The 22,088-nt window shown below is 38.5% G+C and overlaps 1 protein-coding gene and 1 long non-coding RNA gene across 8 annotated transcripts; one reads left to right on the forward strand and one right to left on the reverse strand.

The window, feature by feature from the left end:
* Nucleotides 1-1,808: 1,808 nt before the first annotated feature.
* LOC131326040 (uncharacterized) lies at nucleotides 1,809-20,162 on the reverse strand. 7 transcript variants are annotated; one of them, XM_058358627.1, is made up of 25 exons: nucleotides 19,795-20,162; nucleotides 19,140-19,249; nucleotides 17,769-17,841; nucleotides 17,585-17,646; nucleotides 17,466-17,510; nucleotides 16,233-16,374; nucleotides 15,482-15,700; nucleotides 15,313-15,379; nucleotides 13,989-14,388; nucleotides 12,189-12,336; nucleotides 11,885-12,045; nucleotides 9,052-9,151; nucleotides 7,842-7,916; nucleotides 7,591-7,725; nucleotides 6,416-6,505; nucleotides 5,355-5,531; nucleotides 5,131-5,235; nucleotides 4,890-5,048; nucleotides 4,571-4,615; nucleotides 4,235-4,456; nucleotides 3,573-3,679; nucleotides 3,428-3,484; nucleotides 3,265-3,325; nucleotides 2,659-2,913; nucleotides 1,809-2,120 (listed from the first exon to the last, which is right to left on the reverse strand). In XM_058358627.1, exons 1-24 carry the CDS (start codon nucleotides 19,933-19,935, stop codon nucleotides 2,752-2,754), a joined length of 3,063 nt encoding a protein of 1,020 aa, XP_058214610.1. In that variant the 5' UTR covers nucleotides 19,936-20,162; the 3' UTR covers nucleotides 1,809-2,120; nucleotides 2,659-2,751. The 7 variants fall into 7 exon arrangements, with proteins under 7 accessions (XP_058214610.1, XP_058214611.1, XP_058214617.1 ...); XM_058358628.1 differs by lacking the exon at nucleotides 17,466-17,510; XM_058358634.1 differs by lacking the exon at nucleotides 19,140-19,249 and having other exon boundaries at nucleotides 19,795-19,865.
* Nucleotides 12,349-14,058, forward strand: LOC131326045 (uncharacterized). Its single transcript, XR_009199907.1, has 2 exons — nucleotides 12,349-12,911; nucleotides 13,123-14,058. It is a non-coding gene; the product is annotated as an uncharacterized LOC131326045 (long non-coding RNA).
* Nucleotides 20,163-22,088: the final 1,926 nt, after the last annotated feature.

The raw sequence follows: 22,088 nt of genomic DNA on the forward strand, positions 1-22,088 counted from the left end.
AATATATATACGGAGAGAGAGAGAGAGAGAGAGAGAGAGAGAGAGAGAATTATTCTATGCCACTGGACACCGTTATGGAGTATTTCAAATTTATTTTTCATCATACGTCTTTTATTGTATAGAATGAGTGAGACCAATGCGAGTGTACATCGAACATGAGACTGGATAAAATATTAAATTATCTTTTTAATCAATTATGCGTTTTTGTCCATTTGATGCACGAGACTAAAAACAAACCAATAGAAATTTTTTTATCCCGTGTATTGAACGAGTACAAACGCTAGTAGTAAATGAAGATTTAAGGGGTGAATTTCAAGCTACACATCCTAAACTCACAGGAGTATGCTACTATCGAAAACAGCACTAATACTGTACGTATAGTTTCAAACCACAGTTAAAAGGCCACGGCCGCTACTTCGTAACCCCATTATAGATCTTCATGAATATGTGTAGGGATGGGAATTTCGAACATAACCTGTTAGCACAACACGAACCCAACATGAAATTAGATTAGAGTTTGGGTCGCCACTTTTTGACATGAATCCGACAGGACTTGCCTACACAAAAATTAAACAGGACAAACACAGATTGTACTTGTGTAACTCGATAATGACACGGATAAATGTACTCTTTAACTTGAAATGAATGGACTCAAAACGCTACATGAAATGAAAGGACTCGAACACTACATGACATGAATGTACTCTTTAACCTGAAATGAAAGAACTCGTACACTATATGACATGAGGCGCCACTGCGGCTTGTGGCGATGCAAGCATAACCCATACTTGTGTTTTCATAAAAGGCATTTTGTTTTTTTTTTTTTTTTGATCCGCAAGGCATTTTGTTGAGGATATGTTAAAATGTTTACACAATGCTTTTATTGTGAGGTCCAGGTATTTGTGACAAACAGCGACAGACTTCAAACCACGTTCCAAACACTAAACATATGCTTTTTTGCCATAGTTCGCAAACACCAACACCTTTAACAATAGCCATTATACTTTTTCTTAGGCCATCGACAATGATATAATAAAAAATCAATTGCTTTTAAAGTTAACAATATTGGTGCAAAAGATGACTCACAATGGTATAATCAAACTTAGCAACATCTTTAGAAATAATCAAATTTTGGACTTTGGATAACCAAAACTAGCAATCTTTTTGAATAATCAAAATTTGTAGACTCCACATCACATAAGTTAACAAGTTCCAAAATTTGTATACACGCTTTTTTCAATTGGTATTTTTTTCTTCTCTTCTTCGCCTACTCTATATCTTCTTTACTTCACCCACAAACTATTTCTTTTTCTTTCCATCAAAAAGTGAAGCTTATATCTCTCGTTCATCTACAATTCAACCAATCATCGCCGGATTAAGGTATTTCACTCTTTTTCCCCCCAAAAAAGTTCATACTAGGAGAAAAGAAAGTCACCGATTTTTTTTCAAAATTAAGAGAAGGAATCGATATATTTTTGCAAAAAAAAAAAATGTAAATTGAGAGAAGCGAATGACAGAAAACAAAGGGGGAGAGAGTAAAATTATAATAGACCCTTATTTTAGTTATGGACTAAAAGTGACCATTATAAAACTCAATATGATTAAGCTTAACAACCTCTTAAGTGAATAATCAAAAGCTGATGTATCAACTTTTAGTTATCCTTTTTTGATTATACCACTATGGATGGCCATATCGAATGCCCTTTTTTGTTTCTTAATCTATGCTTTAACTTTGACTTATTTGTAACATGACGTTCATATCGTTAAAAAAAGAAAACCCGCGTTAAGGGGTCACAAACAAGAACACAAGCACAAGCAAAATCTTTTCCATTGAGAAGGCCAGTTCTTGCACATTCTCTCTCTCTCTCTCTCTCTCTCTCTCTCTCTCTACAAATTTAATATATCCATCTCAGGAACAATCAAACCTGTGCTATCTACAGTCCAGGGGCGCTGAGGAAGCATTTACAACAGCCTAAAATTGGTGGAATGCAAAAACAAAAAAAAAAAGAGGAAAAGAAAAGAAAGAGGAAGAAGGCAGCCAACAAAATCAGGCCCAATATGTGAAGAAAATCAAAGAATGCAGATACCACCGGAGCACGGTCAAAAAACTTCAACATCACCTGAAAAAACAAATGTTCCAGGTTAGATATATCAAGCATGTGCAGCCAGAATAGCATGAGAGAGAGAGAGAGGTGATAATGGTTATGTGCAAGAGAGACGGTTAATTTTGATCAAGAAGTCGGGAAAAAAGCGCTACACTTTTGCCAAAAGAATATGTCTGCAATAGCCGGATTTGGTCCCCTGAACCGATCAGTGAACAGTGATAAAACTATCATGTCTCCAATGAAAAAAACAAACAAAAGAAGCAACTTTAAGGCTGTGTTTGGATCTTGAATTAGTGGACAAAATGAAGGGAAAGAAAAAGTTGTATGAAAGGTATAAAACACATCCACTTTTCTCTTTGCCCAAGGCTTTTCCCTCCACAAATACTTTTACAGATCACAATTTCCAAACACAACCTTTGTATATCTTTTTAGGCCGACGAAGTGCACAACTGCTGGACTGCAAACAACCTAATATCTACATGCCTCATATACTTCAAAACAACAAGATAAAGCTTAAAACCATAAAAGAAGTCATAAGGTTAAAAGAACTTACCCTATATCTTCTCTTTCTACCAAATAATGGAAAAAATGGAGCAGGAAGGGGCTGAGAATGCCATAACCACAAGATTCATACACCCCATCCAGCCTATGACATTTTCAATGCCTGCTTTAATTGGGCAAATGCTGCCGGATGCATTCTACCAATTGCCGAATTAAAAGATTCCCCATGAAGAGCTGCACAAGTTTGAAGATTGTCTCTCACCGAGTTCTCTAAAGACAACTGGTTTATAGGGTCTGAGAACTTGATCTAGACATAAGAGGAACAAATCCATCAGACTAAATTCAATACATCCATCAGAACATATTACAAGGCCATCCCATGTTGGTAAATCGATGTGGTGATTTGTGTTGTATGACCAAAAGTGCGACCAAGTTGTGTGTTAATGTACGGAGTTAGTGGTGCTCCAATTGTGGTTTAAGAGTGTTTTAACTTTTAAGTTTATAATCCGTCACCAAACTCCCATTGGCAGTTAAAGTATGTAAGCCTCCTGGCCCTCCTCAAATCAGTCAAGTCTTGAACTAAAAAAGGTTACCTAGCCATTGGAGAGTGGCCTAATAGCATGAATTCTTAAATTCCAAAAAATTTAACGGTATTTACCTGTCTTTTCCTGAACTCTTTACTTGGAACATGAGGCCTGCTGGGGCTCATATTAATGCTACTGTTAAATTATAAAGGGAAGATAAGAATCATCAGTTCTTTAGTAACAACTAGAGAACGCATAAAAAATGTAGTATTATGATTTGATCAGATTGGATCAAACCTGGACTCTTCCTCTGCGAAATCTTCACTTCCCCCTATTATTACACTGGTACAAACGCTGTGGCAAATCAAAATCTGTCAGCCATAGAGGTCATCTGGCAAATAGAATGACTTGGGTGTCAAATTTAAGTGGAAGGTGTACTTACCTTAGGATCTGATCAAGCTTATCAAGGACTTGAGGCAATCTTAATGTCAAAATTACAGAAAGGGCTAAACCAAATGCCTTTCTTTGGATAGAGGTTACATTATCAACCTGTGACCAAGCCGGAAAGAGAGATTTTAATACCAAGACAAGAACAGAAAACAAGAAGATTGAAGGGGATAATGCAACTACAAATTAAATTCAAATTGCATTATTTATCGTTCGTGTCACTATTACAACACAGCAACTAATAGGCCTGAGCACAGAATAATACTGCATTTTCTTCTTTTCTGAAGAATAATATTGCCATTTGTTTCTAAATATAGATCACATCCAATCTACTGGTCCCTGTGCAAAGGGAAAAGGATTTCATGCTCTTCTTCTCAGGAGAAGTTCATCAGGATTACATAAATCACAGTAATATAGCGTGGATATACCAGGTCCTTCATATGTAAGACCCCAAAGAAGAGAAACATTCTCCATATCAATACATGATAAACTTAATAACCACGGAATTTAAATAGACATCCTACACGTGCAACGAAAATCTAATCACGTTTAACACAGGCAAGAACTTTCAAATTGAACACTAAAGCAAACAGATAGGGCACAGCACTAAATTTAAGCATCAAAAGTATTCTTTTCACAGATTCATATTCCAATGACCTTATCGAGCCATGTGTCAATCAGACAAAGAAGTATATTCTCATCATTTGGGAATCCCGCCTTCTGGAGAAGTAGTAAAAGCGATTGTTCTGATGTTATTTGGGCAAGGTAATTGGTATTCATGACCAGAATCCTTGCCAGGATTGCTGCTGTTGATGCTTTCACAGCCGTCTTTGATGGATCACGGTCGTCTCCTCCAGTCAAGCATATAACAATCAATTTCTAGCAATATCAGCAAACAAACAAATTAAATTGCCTCTGATATTCCAGACAATGAGCACCTATAATGACTACTTCTAACAAACCAACACGAAAGAAGCAAAGAAGCCCAGTCACCTCAAGAGTGCTGCTAATCAATTGGGGAACCTCCACAGGAAAACACTGTAAAAGGCAAACACAAATGCATATTAGGTTTGTTTACTAGGGTCTGAGGCCCACTGCTACAACATCCATTCTTATAATCCCAAAAATCATTAAAAGCTCATTCGAATGTTTGAAAAACTACGAGTTCATTTCAGAATGAAGAAGCAAAGTGCAATCATGTTTCAGTTTTATTACAAGAAAAAATGGTCCTCTTGTTCAAGCTTCCACTGGCTGTTCAAATGTGCTGATGTGAAATTTCAGAAGTGTTTATCACAAATATAAAGATAATTACCTGAATTAGGATTTCGATGACTGGAAGAATTGAAAGCAACCCTCTATCATTGACATTTCCAACCACCAGATCAAGAAGTTTAGCAACACTAGAAGCATGCAAACTGAGAAAATCAGATCCGCCCAGAATAATGTAGCCTTCACTGATATTTGCTGCAACCTGTACTTCAAATCTAGTACCATTCAGGTACAGCAAAATGCAATGACAAAAATGCATAACTAAGTAGTATAATCTCAAAGACCTTCAAGTGATCAAAACTTCTTTCCAGGATTTCCAGAAGACAAGGGAAAAATCCTAATAGTTGAGGCGCCATTGAGGGGGCATGAGAAAGTGTGGCTTCCCATAACTGCATAAATATGTCACTATAATTAGGATTGAATTGTACAGCTATGGTAGTGACATTCCATAATACTCGAGGGGAAAAATGAACCAGGAAAAAGGATAAACGAAGACTGAATTACTGACCAACAAACTGTCTTCCAGAAGTTCGTCCGGGCTATTCACATCAATTCCACTTCTTAAGATAGGCAGAAGCATGTTGTAACAAATGGGAGACTGATAACCAAGTGCAATCACAAAGTTCTTCAGTGCTGCTAGTAGCTGAATCTGCAGAAGGCTTTCTCCAGAGGACTCCTCCCAGGCCTAGGACAAAAGTTAATTTTATTGAGTGCAAAGCAAGACCAATTGGTAAACTAATCACTGTCATTAAACTAATTCAAAGTTTCAAACTATATGATGTGTCCCAGTTGATGAAAATGCTTCTACACCCAGTTATAGCATTCAACACCTCTGCTAAGCAAGTTGGAAATCAAGTTGACTATCTTGAAACTGAGATACCAGAATTCTTATTTCCAAATCATTCTACTAAATGAATAAGTCATTGTCCATGTTTATCCAAAGACCAAGCTATGTTTATGACCATTTCATATAACTTGTTATATTGTATATTGTCATCTAGCCAGGATGTGTTATGCCTGATGACACGGTTTTTAACCTACATAGTTCTTGCTAACGAAGACATTCAAGGAAAGTATACAGAAAACAAGCTGAATTAACACAGCATGGTCTCCATGTCAGATAGTACCCAGCTCCCAATAGTTTGCAAACTTAGTGGCACCGTTCAATTGCATTGATTGGATAATGAAACTTGTATATCAAATCTTTGTTAAAAGGGAGAAAATGTAACTCATTCTCAGCGTACAGACATCAGAACATACAATAGTAACACAGAACATCTCGTTGTTTAGTCAACAAGCAAGGTTTAAAAAGTCTCCTGCTGTATTGTTTTGGCCACCAAAATTTGGTCCAGGCTTGGTACTAGTTGTGTAAAACAGGCACTAAGTCCAAGGTAATCCGAACCCATTACCATACATGCTCAGTCAAGGCCAATCCATGTGCGAAGTCAAACTGATTCTAATCTTCTTGAGGGAGCGACGCTGGTCCTTGAACACTACCCGTGTTTACCTCTAGATTACAATTTCGTTTGCATCAAGATGCACAAAACCGTTCAGGAATTCAGACAATACCTTCTGAAAGAATTGTACCAACTTGCTTGCATATGGAATGATTTCACCGCCATGTGTGAGAAGAACAGAAATTGAATTTAAAACTTGAACCTGTAAAGTAGAAGTGATAATAATGATTCATCAAAATTATCAAGTAATAGGATACATTTGGATCTTTGTCCTGTCCAACATGTAGGACACAATATTCTAGTTGGAAGAACTATATAGTCACTACTCGACATTAAGCCACCATTGTTCAGTCACTGACATCAGGATTTGCATCTCAGCAATAGAAAGTGCAAGTTACGAGAAAAAAGAGAGACAAATGTCTGCCTTCGTAGGATATTCTTTTAACCATTCATGAACATTTGCCCCTTTAAATAGTTTGGTATTGCATAGCGAAAAGACTAATCATACAGGATGCAACATCTCTTCAGCATTTCATCTTATAGTTTTGCCTTCAAATCACAATAGTACACCATAGATTTCTTAGTGAGAAATATTTGAGAAACATCACCAAATTTGCCACACAAACATTCTCTAAGATTGAGATAGCACATTTTTCCTTACTTTTTCTAATTGGATATACAAGAAGAGCAATTTGTAACCCAGCGACCAGCACAATCTGAAAGACTTACAGATAGATGGCTGATACAATATGCAACTTGCTCAAGTGGAAAATTAAAATTATAGTTTAAATTATGCAGTAGGCCTGGGAACCTTTCGCCAAGTTACCAAGAACACAAGTAATTATCTGGAGAACTGGGTTATTAAATACTCCCTCCGTCCCACTTTGTTGTGCCCTTATTACTTTTTGGGATGTCCCAAAATGGTGTGCCTGTTTCAAAACTTTCCAATTTTGGATGTCCATATTACCATTTTACCCCTAATTTCTCCCTCCCAAATTCAAATTTTGAAAGGAAAGTGGAGCAAATTAATGACATGAAAAGAAAGTTGACAAAAAGTCATAAGTTACAAAGGGGTAAAATGGTAAAATTGACACAAAGTCGATGTAATTATGATCTTTCCTTAAATTACGTGAAGGTCAAAATAGGCGCAACAAATTGGGACAGGGAGTATTAATTAACACGGCATACTAATAACATCGCAGAAGGGAAGAGACAGTAGGCACAGTACTAACATGTACTCATTCTATTAACTAATACACTGGAAAGGAAATATCAGCAATAAAAAACCTTTGAGTCAAACTCCTGGACTTCCTCCACCAACTTGAAACATAAATCCCAGCATATTGGAAGAAGATCAGAAAAATCTTTCTCCGAGAAGTTTGCATCTTCAATAAGAAAGCACAAAGAACGAGAAGCTGCCAGCTGCAACAGCAGCAACAAAACTTTAGTCATAAACAGGATTAGTCCAATGAAAATGTACATTGACAAAAGCTATATAAAATGCAAAGCAGGAATGGTAATCCATAAAATGACTGTACCCTGACGCACAGGTCCGGGTCCTGAAGCAGCTGGATCAAGGCACAGTATACTGGTCTTCTGGTGTCATCTTTAATCTGCAAAAAGTGTTTGTTAAACAAAGGAAATAAAGCCCGTGTACAGTAGAAAGTAAAACATGTGGGTTCATGGGTTGTTCAATTTAATTCCCACTATAGACGACAGTTCAATTTTTAGGAGTTCTCCAACTTTAGAGATCATTATCCTCATTTTAATGTCGGTGACAGTCTTGATTTTGGGGATTTTAGATACCATCACACACTTAGCATCTTTTATGTTGCATCTAGGGCTGCAAACAAAAGGAGACGATAAGACTTACAAGTGGAGTTTTAGCATGCTCGGGCTTGTTTATTAAATTTTTAGTGAGCTCACTAGAAGCCGAGCTAGATGAAAATTCACCGAGTTGAGCTTGAGCCGAGTTGGTCTAACATGGAGTCGAGCTCGAGCTTGTTCACAAACTGAGCCTTAACAAACTAAAAATTACATACATTTCTGCTAGTGTATGGGTCTAGGGCTGGAAATAAAAGCTTCATTACATAGACATAAATCTGTTGAGGTTTCTCAACTTAACACTACATCACTCTAATTTCAATTCTGGGTGACAAGGTAATCTGGGAGTTTTACATCTAAACTCGAAATCGTCCTCAATTCCAACAAGGTACGTGTTCCCTCTTCTGGCTTTTCTCAAACTTCATAGAGCATGACCATTATTCCAAGATTGGTAATAATTCCTCTGCATTCTTCTACACCATTACCCTTATATCCAATGGTCGGCGATAATTTGTTTTATGGGTTTTGTTTTATCTCAACGCTCCACCCTTATTTTCATTTTGTTTCCACACGAGGCGGCGGTATAGTTTTGGCAGGCTGGTTCTTTGGAGAGTTTTTAAAACTTTTAGGTCATCACTCTTATTTAAATTTCAACGTGCATGGTATATTGTCCGTATTGGGGTTTTGTTATATTAACACTCATTCCATTGGGAGTTTCCAACTTTCTAGAGCATTTCCATTTTATTTTTTCCCTAAACAATCATTTCATGTCCAGTTTGAGATCACCACCAGCATTGACAAGCGGAAAATACAGTCTTGCAGTCTTATTAAAACATGCATGGCACACAAAGAACACACGCACAAATAGTGCACGAGATACCAGCATGAAATTCAATTGCAAATGCAAACCCACAATGTACGTACCTCAGAAACCCATTGTCCAAGAATGAGTGCAACTTTCCGACGGATGATGCGCATATTCGGATGATCATTTGTTACTTCTAGTGATAACGCACCATTGAACCTACATGAGAGATTGAAACGCAATCAGCAGATCAATTATAGTACCAAGAGAAAGCAAACTACAAAGAAAAGGTGAGATTCATTGAGATTTGTAAGGAATTGAAATGCTATCACTGCCAACGCTGAGACACAAACCTCTGCAACAAATTCGTCATTTGCAACCACAAATATTATTGAGGTTTTATGAAAAGTAATGTACAGCATGTAAAGGTAGGATCAAATGGCCGATGTCAGCCCAAAGCAAGCACACTATATGTAGCCCATTGCCAACCCAATCTGGTCTGCCTTTGGGATCCTGTCCCAAACTCTATATGCAGATAGACTATCTCAAAGACTCAAACAAGATCACTACATTCATTTCTGCTTGAAAGGTACCTCTAGATCGAGGATTCACTTTACCCACAGCTTTCTTATTTTAAAGGGACACGAATGGTTTCCAGTCCTTAATTGCTTAATCAAGAAAGATAAACAAAAGTTCAAGCAAGTAAAGAGGGTCAATGGTACAGAACTGTTAAACCTTGTCTCATAGGGAGATGACAACTAGTGCAGTCAAAAATTTGAACCAAGCTAACTCCACAAGAAGAGCCTAGCAGATAGAGATACGGCTCAAATTCGCACAAGCTCAGAGGAATCATTGCTTAAACTTGATGAAGCTCAGCTGGTATTGCAACTAAGACAACCAAGATCAGCATGGTGTGCCTCAATTAACTCATAATCTGAATGCTAATGACTATTTATTCCGTTGCATGTAAAGTATGGACATAGCACAAAGGCCATTTTTTTGCCTCTGCACAGAAGAAGCTTGAGCAGTCACATCACATGAGAAATTCTCTTCACGCATGTGCATGATCCAATAGTCTTTTAACAAGTACATGTTTCTATAACAAAGTTAAGTTAGACATCAAGGTACTTGAAAATGGCCTAGACCTCGGAGTATGGCCACAAGGGAAATTGTTGCACGTATCCCCCCTACTTTGATCCCAAACATTGCTATTCCTGATTCGGTTAGGTGGAACTTCACTAAGGATGGCAAGTTTTCTGCCAATTCTGCTTGGCAGGCTTTGAGGGCTGCTCTTCCTAAGGTTCCATGGGCGAAAAGTGTTTGGTTTCCCCACCATGTTCCTCGTTGGGCCTTCATAGGGTGGATTGCTTTTATGGGTTGTCTTTCTACAAAGGACAGGTTACTTAGCTGGGGAATGGGGATTGATGCTAATTGTGTCCTCTGCCTTGGTGCCATGGAGTCCCATGAACACCTATTTTTTGAGTGTCCATTTTCTAAGGAGGTTTGGAAAATGGTATTACCCAAGAATCAAATTGCAAGAACTGTTTTGGGGCTGGCTGAGGAAATTGATTGGGTGTGTTCTTGGATGATTGGTGCCTTCATCCTAGCAGAATCTACAAACTCTCGTTGGCAGCTTCTATCTACTGGATTTGGCGCGAAAGGAATACCAGAATATACCAAGGTAAAGCTCTTCCTGCTCCTCTCTTGGGCTCTCACATTATTAATGAAGTTCGGGCATGCCTATGCTCTTGGAGAGGCCTCAAGCGGACTGATGGGACCATTTGCTGGCTGATATCTGGGGCTTAAATTCTAGGATTTTTAGTTCCTAGCTGGTTGTCGTTTTGTCTAGTTCTGTTGTTTTCTGTTAGCCGGTGTTTAGGCTTTGGTTCTCATTTATTTCCTTGTTAAGGCTCCTTGTTGGTAGCCATTTCAGAGTCTATATTGGAAAACTCTGTATATTCTGTTTGTTTGCTCTATAAAGTGGTTAATTTACCCAAAAAAAAGAAGTTAAGTTAGAGGTCTTGACCCAATTGACTCATTATACACCCTATTTACAACTTTACCACCAAATAGGTTAGTATGCATTTCAGATCTGCCAGACACCAATGCAAGTTAAACAGGCAAATTGATCCCACCCAATTCACTATCCAGCGGATAAAGCAAGGGCCAATCGTTTGACCAAGAAAATGGAAAATTCTGAATCAAGACCTAGGTAACTCGAACGCAGATTTGTTGGCACTCAACCATTGAACCTAATCATCAGATACAATCCAAGAAGATTAGACGGGATCTCATGTTCTCAACAAATAATAGGCTAAAACAATCTTGTATGCCAAGCATATGAAAATTCACTCAACACATATTGGGTCACCCCATCAGTTATTGATCAAAACATTAGTAACATTATCACGTTAATTGATAAATGGCCACTAGCAGAATCAGTATTGCCACCAGATTATACTCTGATCCAGATCAGAATCCTATCAGTAGACAGCCCTTCTTATCTCTGGGCATTTACCAAAAATGTTAAATGTTCAGCTCATTGAAGAGAAAAAAGAGCTATGTGATTCCTTGATGGGTTATTTTATTACCCACTTGATGTTTGTTTCATGTAAGTTAAGAAAACCCTGGCTCCATATGAACCTAACTGCATTTTAATGACCACACAAATTCGAGGGACTACAAACATGGTAATTGCATTCCGAAATGATGCAAGCGATGGCATTAATCTACGCTCAATTGAAAAGTAAGAGCAAGGTAGTATCTCTAATTTCAAGATGCTTGAGAGTTGTGGAAAAAAATGCAGCACAAAAACCCAAAGAAAAAAAAAGTTTACAAGTTCCCACATGTCAGCCATTTAAATACCCAAAAGCAAAATGTAATTGCAGAGGAGGGACATGAGACAAACCAAATGAGTAAATACTGCATATGGAAGCATAAAAAAGAACAAACCATTCTTTGAAGCTCAAATAATTTGAAAGCTCATAATAAACATATGCAGCAGCACCGTAAGCAGCATCCTTGAGAAGTAATCCTGAAGTGATTTCAGTGACTGAAGTTGGGCAACCATTCATTGCCTCTTGAAGAATGGAAACCACAACAGGACCTAGCAGCTGAAGAGCAAAATAAAAATCATGTTGGCATATTATGCTCCATCCTAAAAACTCCCTTCTATACGTCAACTTAATATGTCAGGGAAAAGTGCAAAGTGCAAAAGAGTTAATGGTAAGGCAGGGTTAAGTACCAGCACGCCTACCTGACTATGATTTTCGAACAAAACAATGTAGAGAGCTTCAGCGCAAGGCCTCAGTTTTTCTGACCATAGAACTGAGTCCTGCTCATGGTGAAAAGACTCGGGGTTCTGGTACCACGCGTCCAAATCAGTTGCTGTTAAAACAAAATACCTGTTTCAGCATAAATAATGCAGGCTTAGCAATTTGATGATACCACAAACTGAAAATAGGACTCCTCAACTATTGTTGAAATGATGACACCACACACATGCTGTCATAATTTTACATTCCAGTGAAAATTGAAGAGATTGCTTCGCCAAATTAGACATGAACTGGACAACGTGTGACATGCATTCTAGTTTCAGGTCCCCATGATTCAATTGTTACTTTGTTTGGATCGAATAGTGCAGGAAATTGTTTCTTTATCACCTTGTCAGATTACAATAACTTTCCAAACCAAGCAGGAATCCAATCCTCACACCCACAGTAATCTCAGACTCTAGCACATTACCTAAAAGCTATGTTACATGGACTCTTCTTAATGTATAAAGTACCCATGGCAAACCTCGACGCATAGGTTAAGATACAGGATATATGTTTGCATTTTTACATTACAGTATCCATTTTTGACACTAGAAAATAGAAGTATAACACTAACTATACATATTTTGTCGTGTCCGCACATCCAGGGGCTAGGATTAGATGAATCAGACCCACTGGGACTCGACACCTGAACCTGAGTCTAGGTGGAGTTGGGTTTTGTTCACCTTCCACTTAAGAGGGTGAACATTACCCTCCTCCTTATTGGTTGAAATGATGTGGACCTCACCACAAAGTGATGTCATGCTTATAAAAGTGTATTGCATGGTAAGCATGACATCACTTTGTGGTGGGATCCACACCATTTCAACCAATAAGAGAGGGTAAAGGAGGGTGAACAAAATTGCACTCGCCTAGGTGGCACATCATAAAAGAAAGAAGAGGTGGACCCGAACGAATTTCTTAATAATTGGTTTACGGATATAAGATATCTGAAATATCCAAACTCATAGATGGGATTAACTCAAGTATTAGATTACTAGATATTGTTTTCCTCATAATGAGATTCCGATTTCCCTTTTCTACCAAAACATAACCTAAATTCAGGTCAAATATCAGCATTGTTGGAACTCATGAATAAATGTGAAACTACTAAAAGCCTCATGGCAGTTCGGAATAATTTGATTCGCAAAACTACGGGTTAGTCTTAGTTGGAAGAAAGAAACACTGGACAAATCAGATTAGATGGAACATGCGCACCATCAGAAAATTACAACGGATAAATTAAGATCAATATAAAGCACTTCTAGAAGCCCAATCATTTTGCTCAACCATTAATTGACATTTTTATCACTACACAATGAACATTATTGGTACAGCAGTAGAGCAGCAGCAAACGCAAGGACAAAACATGCTCATAGTGAAACAAGAGTAAATGCCCATGCAGTACACACAAGGAAATGAGTTACAAAAGGTCGTCTAAAGACAAAGATATAAGTCACAATGGGCTGTTGCTTGGTGCAACAAAAAGAGCACGTCACCTGGGGCAAATAATCCAGAGATTTAAATCTAGGCCCAATCTAAACCTCCGAGGCTACCACCGCCCCGTCGAGGCAAGAGCAACACTGGGGATAAAGGCAGAACCATGTTTTGTTGCCCTACCTCACATGCATTTGGCATGCTTAATGCAGTTGATGATGCATCTTACTCATGCCTAAACTGATAAATGCAACAAGACAGGCCTTGAGCAAACAAATGAATTAAGAAAAGTGGGTTACCATTACCTTCTTATCAACACGTTACATAAGAGGACTACCCTGTCACTGGGCAAAAGAGAAGTGACAACACCAGCAACAACACTAGAAACATTCTTCTTCATCAACTCAAGGGTAACTCCACTTTCATCCATCACACGACCAGTCAAACTTGGCTTGTAATCTTTACATTCCAATACTGATTTCACCAACTTCATACATTGAATGAGGAATTGCTCGAATGAAATGATATCCGGTTTAGGATCTGTGATCTTATTCAGGCAGAAGTCCATAACAAGTGGAAGGACACTTTTATCGCCAAAGGAATAAGGATGTCTGCTCTGAACTGCAACCAATACCTTCATCAATTTAGTGCATGCCCTCTTTAAGAACTCCCATAATTTAGCATGATGTTCCTGGAAAGGTAAATCTGCAATAATTAAGATACAAGCAATTAGAATATTACAAACTTTAGCAAGACATTAAGTAGCAGATGTCGGGTTTTTTGGTCTTAAACAAGGTCTGGTCACTTTCAAATTACAGATGATCTGTAGCAAAGCCTTGTACCAACTATAATTGGCAATTGCATCAAGAATTCCTGACTATAGAATGGGAACCAATTTATGAAAATACCAAGTTTGTCACCGCAGATTGAATGACTGGAGACAAATCTAATCTTGCGATTACTCACGCAAGATAGTTGTCTCATACTCTAACCCACCTTATCCACAGAATAGAAAGGGTTTGTCACAGGAATTATGAGCCACCTCAGTAAGGTAAGGAATATGAAGGTGATTAATAAGGTTCAATCAGGTAAATTGTCTGGAATGACATTGCTAGTTGATTGCCAGGAATGTAATGGAAGGAAATCTAGCAAGTCCAGGGGCATAAAATGCTCTCTTGTCTCAGGAAAACCGACTAAGCATCTCTCCTGAGGTAGCTACTCTGTATTAATGCTTCTTAGATCAACGGCATTAAACGTACAAGTTATACCCAAAACCAAAAGTCTTAACAAGAATGCAAATGCCACAACCATCTCAAACACAGCACCATTCACTTCAAGCAACATTCGACAAAATTGTCAGATGTGGTCAGTGCCTTACTTTGATGGATGACCCCGGTACGACCACCCACTGGAAAATAGGAGAAAAGTTAAGGGGATGTAGCCATACAGTATAAGAAATACTTCAGCAAAAAAAGTGTTCCCTGTTTGTCGAATTACACAAATTAATAGAAATCCTGGCCCTACATAGTCGAGTAGCAATAATGTGCGCTGGGTGGTCATTTAAACAATGAGAAAGAGTATGCATGAAAGAAATCCAGAATCTAAAACAAAACAAGAAAGAAATCTCACAGTATGGAAGAATTGAGTGAATGGCATTCAAAAGAACAGGAGAGACCTCCTTAACAGGCCGTACCTCCTACAAACAAAACAAGTTACATCAAGAAGAGATTCGTCAAGCTCTAGGGGTACAAGAAACTCTACTCCCAAAAACACAGAAGACATAAATAATCCAAAGTACCTGAATTGATTTTGTATCACTCGGAAATCCAGAAATTATCAGTTGGCGTATTATCTTCGCACAGAGAAGCCATCTTTCACATGTAAGGTAGAGATCATCATGACACAGCTCTGAAGCATTTGGACTCGAGTTTTGAGTGAGCAGGGAGAAACCATGCAGTATGGTTTGCAGATCACTTTGCCAAAGGTGCCAACTATAATCGAAGAAATGAGATGATATCTGCCAAAAGAACATTAGTTAAAGACTTCCAGAAAGGATAATTATTAGATAGATGAGCATCTCTTGTTGGATAATCTGGCTCCAAAACACGTTGGGACACTACAAACCTCTTTAAGTAAGGATGTGGGGATGAAGTGTCCATAGCACCTGGGTTTGATACTTGAAGTAGCACAATAATCTAAAGGAGAAAGTTCCATGCATGAATAGCGTGTCAGGCATAATACTTCTCGGGCATCCATTATGATCCTCCTGAACATGATATGCTTATGTGACCATAACTTTAAGCTAAAAATTTTAGGATCGAACACGGTCAAAAAGAAGTTCTACCACCCTATAGATGCACCAAAGGAGCAAATCTTGAACCAGTAATAAAATTAGTCAGATGAAGTTCTAACCCTCCATACAGAATTCTAGGTCAGGACTAGCAGATGTTTTTGGAGAAAATCTCTATAGCTAACATATCAAAACATGTAAATGAAGAGAAATGAGCATAGAAAAACAAGTTAAGAAAATATGTCTAAGTAGCCTATACCTCTGCGAAACTCTTTTGGTCTGAAGTAAGACGTTTAGTAGACAGCTCCTTCAAGGTTCGAAAAAGAATCATAAAAATCCTGTGTGAAGTAAGAATATCTGCTGACTGAAGCTGTTGTGCTAAAACTGAAAAGAGTTCTGGCCTGGCAAGTGATCAAGCAGGCGGATCAATATGCATAGCCAGGAATAGGATAACTTCAGGAAAACTAAGCTCAGGAAATTACAAGTGTAAGAAACCAAAGAAAAAGTAGAACAACAAATATCCATATATCAAAAGAGGGACAAGACCCAAACAATCTTACGGAAGTAAAAGTTAAGTGTAAGTTCTCAAGCTGAATGCAAAGTTAGAAAATACAAGACAAACATCAGGCTGAATGGATTGTGAAAGCAGGTTATCAATTGTGCTTCTCTAAATGCTGTGGCCATAGTACCTTCTTAGGTGTCTTCTCGCTTTGAATAGTAACTTCCTCCATTTGGACAATAAGGTTTTTCTATTAAGAGCTGAAGTCTTTTTCATTGTCTCAGATCTTACGCTCCTTATTACTTCCTCACAATTTGAGCCGCATCAGAAACATTCTACTCTTAACAAATTAAAAACCCACAAGATCGTATCTAATCAATATCCGCTCAAATCTAATCCACTACATCCAAAGTTGGTTAATGATCCAAAATGCAGATATTTGTTTAACATAATAGGGAATGAGATCTTTTATTGGCCTTCTACAGGCAAGCGTGTCTCCTTTGCCCAATACATATGTCCCCACCTTGACTAGTCTTAGACAGCGAGAATTTAACACAAAAATGGGAAAAAAACCAGAAGCACAATGTATCATGTCATATTTATTGTTGAGCTATATAGGTATCACAAGGCTTAATGTATCAAGCACAACCACCCCCTATGATACACCTTCCTCACAACGAGCACCATGAAAAGTTGGGAAAACCTTTGGCTTGTCGAACCACCAAGGTAGTTATGCCACCTGTCCACGGCTGAGCTGACCCCGCATCTATCTCTCTCTCTCTCTCTCTCCAGCTGTCACTTTCCAGCTTTGTGCCTACCATCTCCCTTCACCTTGTCTTAGCTATGGGGCTTTCTCTCTACACAATCTTCAGTAGCATCTGAATTTAAACTCTTCCATGTGAACTATGTTGCTCCCTTTTACAAATGTGATTGCTAATACCAGCATCATGGTAATAAATCTTGCCCTGTCAAGTTCAACTAAACGGCTAATACCAAAAACGGCAGGGATGTTGATGATACGGGACCTTCAAACTCAAGCTTTCCTCGCAACAGAAGCATACCTCAGTAATTTGCAGCACATAACAACAATAAGTAAGGAGTGAAAAGTATACCAGTCTTTCGGATAATCAATTCGAGCAATTTTTGAGATGAGCACAGCCAAGGTAAGGGCAATCTGTATTTAAAGAGAAGAAAACAAACAGGAAATTAAATAATCTCCGCTAAAATCTTGTTGATGGATAACTTGTCCACCTTGAGTAAGAAAGAACAAATAAACAAACTAAAGATAGGCACCACCTGATAATTCTCCTCTCTCAAGTGTGACAACAGCTTTTGTCTCAAGTGTATTTTTTCCTCATTGCTAATTCCCCTGCACAGATGTTTTAACAGTAGAATGTGGCTCAGTAGCGTGGTGATGTATGGATGGCACAAATATAATCTAATACTCAAGGAGGAAGGACGTACAGAATAATATGGGGAATACCACAAGTAAAAGGGAAAAAAAGACCTCGTGCAACAAATTCCCAATGCAGTGAAAACGTTAGAAAGAAAAGCAATCACAAGCCAACTTTACGGAGTCTGAACTCTGAAGGGATCTATAAATATCAATTTGCAATGTGATTAAGGTGAAACTGAAAGCATACACACTGAGTAAGTTCACACAGGTGTTTTGATTTCATGTCATCATTTTCTTCTTTTTAACATCATCTTAATAGCATACTTGTAGACCATCTATTTGCTAAAAGAATAATTACGCATAAGAGTACCAGTTTCTTAGCCAATATTTTACTAACTTCCTGAAGTACATATTATGCGTTTTATTTCTATTTGTAATTCTACAATCAAAAGGTTGGTCATGCAGATGTGAACCTTGTGCAAACCTAACTTCCTGAAGGCTTCTTCGGTATATTTGAATTTATGTCAATTCAAGAGAAGACAAGTTATATCCAACTAGTGACCGAGTTGAGGCCAGTTACGTAATAGATAAGCATCGACACTTGGATACTTCTTCTTGAATAGTGCACCCAAATGCGAACCACGAATAATAGTTTTTGTTCGCAATTCAAATTGTTGGAAACTCAATGGTAATATATTTTTTCCACCAAACACTGACCCCCACTTCATTTCAATTCTTCCTAGTCTGCTAATACTGTGAGTGCAGTATGCAACAAAACCTAGGGGTTATAAGTAAACACATACCATAATAATAGCCATTGAACAATGTCCGTTTCCAATCAAATTATTCAATCCAATTTCATGTCATTCCTCTTAAGTCAACATCTCCTATGACCAGTTTGCACAAAAAGGAATACTCAAAACACGAAGGCCACGCCTTCCCCAGCCCTCGAGTTTATTCAACCATTCCTTAATTAAGCTTAAAGTCCATATGCAAAAAAAGGAAAGAAACAAACAATAGCATCTTCCCAGTCTCCGCAACGTGCCTGTCCTGAAGATAATTATAGAACATGCACGGAGTAAGTTTATTAACTCAACCTCACACTTCAAAAGGGTATCCTGTTCCCCGACATTAGCACTATGTCCTACACAACGCACACCCAAACTGAAATAAGTCTACATTCACAAAATGCTATATGCTTCAGCTATATTCATACGCACTGAAACTATAATCAGCAATAACAAATAGCTTAATCTGAAAGAACATCTTACGATGAATCGCGCCGGTTCCTCCAATACCGATTAATGGTGTTTTTGAAATAAACCGAAGCCAGTAGACGAACATCGACCTGTGCCGCCAAATCCCTCGAACTTATCACTTCCTGCATCATAAAAAATCCTTCATTACACAAACAAATTCATATTCGCATTTTCTTTAATAACTCAGGTGTATAGGCCAACCTAAGCACACCTCTACTCGACTAATCCCTGGGGACCCAATTCCACCGTCCACTACCGGAGAGTCCAATCAAAGCCAGACAAAACCATGCAGGGACTGGCCCCATAAGAGTTGATAGCACCCAGGACTTGTAAGGGAGCAAACCCTAAGACTTGAGGTTATATTCATCTCATCAAAAACCCTTCATTACATAAACATATTCATATTCACAGTTCCTTTTATATCTCATGGTGTCTGGGCCAGCTTGCGCACATCTTGACTAATCACTGTGACCCAGTCCCACAGTTCGCTAGTGGACGGTGGACAAAGCCCCGTATGGACTGGCCTGTAAGAGGTGATAGAACCTGGGAGTTACAAGGGAGTAAACCCTAAGCCTTGGGGTTATATCCACATCCACAGCTGAATACAACTGCACCCAGCATTGTACGCTAAAACCCTAGAAACGAAAAGGAGTCCGAAAAATATTACCATGAGGCAAGAGCAGAACCCCGGTCGGCTCTCCGACTGAGCGAGGGCGGACTCGGCCGGTTTGCGCACGCTCTGGTCGCCGCTCAGCGAGTTGGCGAGCAACGAGTACATCGTCGGTATATCAGAGGCCGAAAGCGCCATCGGAAGCAAAAACCAATCAAGCAAGCAATCAATCAATCAAACGAGGGATAGGTCAGCCGATGTATATGCAGCAGGAAGAGAGAGAGAGAGAGAGAATCGGAGGTAGATCGGGGAGTTGCGACGAGCGATTGAGTGTTTTTCTCTCTCCGGCGAAGCTTTTCAGTGGCGGTTGCTTGATGCTGCTACGTACACTGTTTGATGGAGGTGTGAAGGGGAAATGTACCATTGGGAGAGCTTGTGTTTTTGCTTTGAGGTTTTTATATATGCTTGTGTCAAGCAGAACTCAGCACCAGGCCATTTCATGTTTTTCAATTTTGTTTTGTTTATATTCCCTTTCTAAAAACCAGATTGGATCATTCTCAAAAGAGAAATGCTAAGTAAAAAAAAAATGAGCAAAGAAAATATTCTTAAAGTATACATGAACGGTCCAGATGCACTGTACAGTGAATTTGAGCCGTTTATGTACACTTTAAGGGTATTTTCTTTGTCTATTTTCTTTGTCCCTAGCACTCCTCTTCTCAAAAACAAGAAAAAAAACATTACCCTCCTCTCTGTTAGGAGCAATGCTATGGAACTGTGTATAAAATTGTTTGATGTAGCTGGGTCCTCCTCCATGAGTTGAGTTTTGTTCACCCTCCACTTAAGAGGGTGAATATTATCCTATTCTTTATTAGTTGAAATATGAATCACACCATAAAGTGATGTCATGCTTACCAAAAAGTGTATTGCATGGTAAGCATGATATTACTTTGTGGTGAGATCCACACCATTTTAACCAATAGGAAGGAGGGTAACGTTCACCCTTTTTTAAGGAGGGTGAAGGTAATTTTAAGCTTAAAATTCATGTGTTTAAGCAAATAATTTTTTTACCAATATGGATCTTGTTTGATAAATCTCATTGAGATCTTTTAAACGGTGCAAAAAAATTGAAAAATTATTTTTCATTTTCATTATATTTGAGTTTGAAATTACATTCTTTTTAAAAAAAAAGATTTAAAAAGAGTCTTTTCTGTGTACATAACATTTTTGTTTTATTCTCGCATGGAGGAATATAGTTATTCAGTGATCACACTAGATTGGCACCCATATATTTTGTAGATAAATATATTATGAAATTATATGAATTGGTATCCAATCAATTTAAGTTGTGATGTGGTCAATTTTTTTGACAAAGTCTGAAAGGTAAACGGGTTGGATAAGTCCGAAAAGAACCCAAATATAGACAACTTGAGCTATCCAGTTACTTGATTGTGAGGTTTATAGGCCGATCCAGAAAGGAAGTATTAATTCTCACAAACTCCATCACGATTTCAAACTGTACGAATAAGGATCATCCATATTTTATACCTGATGTACCCCTTGCTCAGTTACACCTCTCCTCCATTTATCTCGATTTCTCTCTATGGACACCTCAATTTGGCTAAATAAATTGACTCCGCCCCAGCTCATGCATTGTTGCAGTGGAAAGAAGTTAAGAACCCTCTGGATCTTAATTTACAAAGCCATGGCATCTATGTTTCCTGGCAACGACCTCATTCCAGGGAATGCGTCTTCTTGTGCGCATACCACATATTCATCGGGGATTCGATAACGTTATCTTTCTAGGCTTTTCTTCTGCCAAATATGGTGGTGTTACCATTCCAACTCGATCTAAAATCCCATTTTGATATATTTCCTTACGCTTTGACACCCAAACCTCTATTTGAATGTGAGAGGTATTTGTAGAGTTTGGGGTTGGGAGGACTTTTGATACGAAATTTCAAAGTTCCATTAAAAAACTTGAGCAACAATGCTACCGCCATATAAAAAACACAAACACTTTTTTTTTTGTTAACATTGTATACATTAGCGGGAGTTAGTGAGAGGCTTAGAGTTAGCGCAGGAGGATCCAGAGGCTATCCATAGCCCTGACCCCCATAGCCTTGACCCCCAAAGCTCCGCCCCCCTGTGGGGCTCGCACCTTGGTCACCACTGGGGCGAGAGAGATGAACAACCAACTTACACACGCTCAATCACAATAGGATATATTTCCTACTGAATGAGGCTCCATCACTCATCTCCCAACTGCAGTTAGTTTACCCCCTTGTCTCCCTAGTGGCCTATTGTTGTTTCTATAAAATGAAGTCTTAAATGACATTGGATTGACTTGAAGG

The sequence above is a fragment of the Rhododendron vialii genome, chromosome 5a, assembly GCF_030253575.1.
Source record: "Rhododendron vialii isolate Sample 1 chromosome 5a, ASM3025357v1".
Lineage (NCBI taxonomy): Eukaryota > Viridiplantae > Streptophyta > Magnoliopsida > Ericales > Ericaceae > Rhododendron > Rhododendron vialii.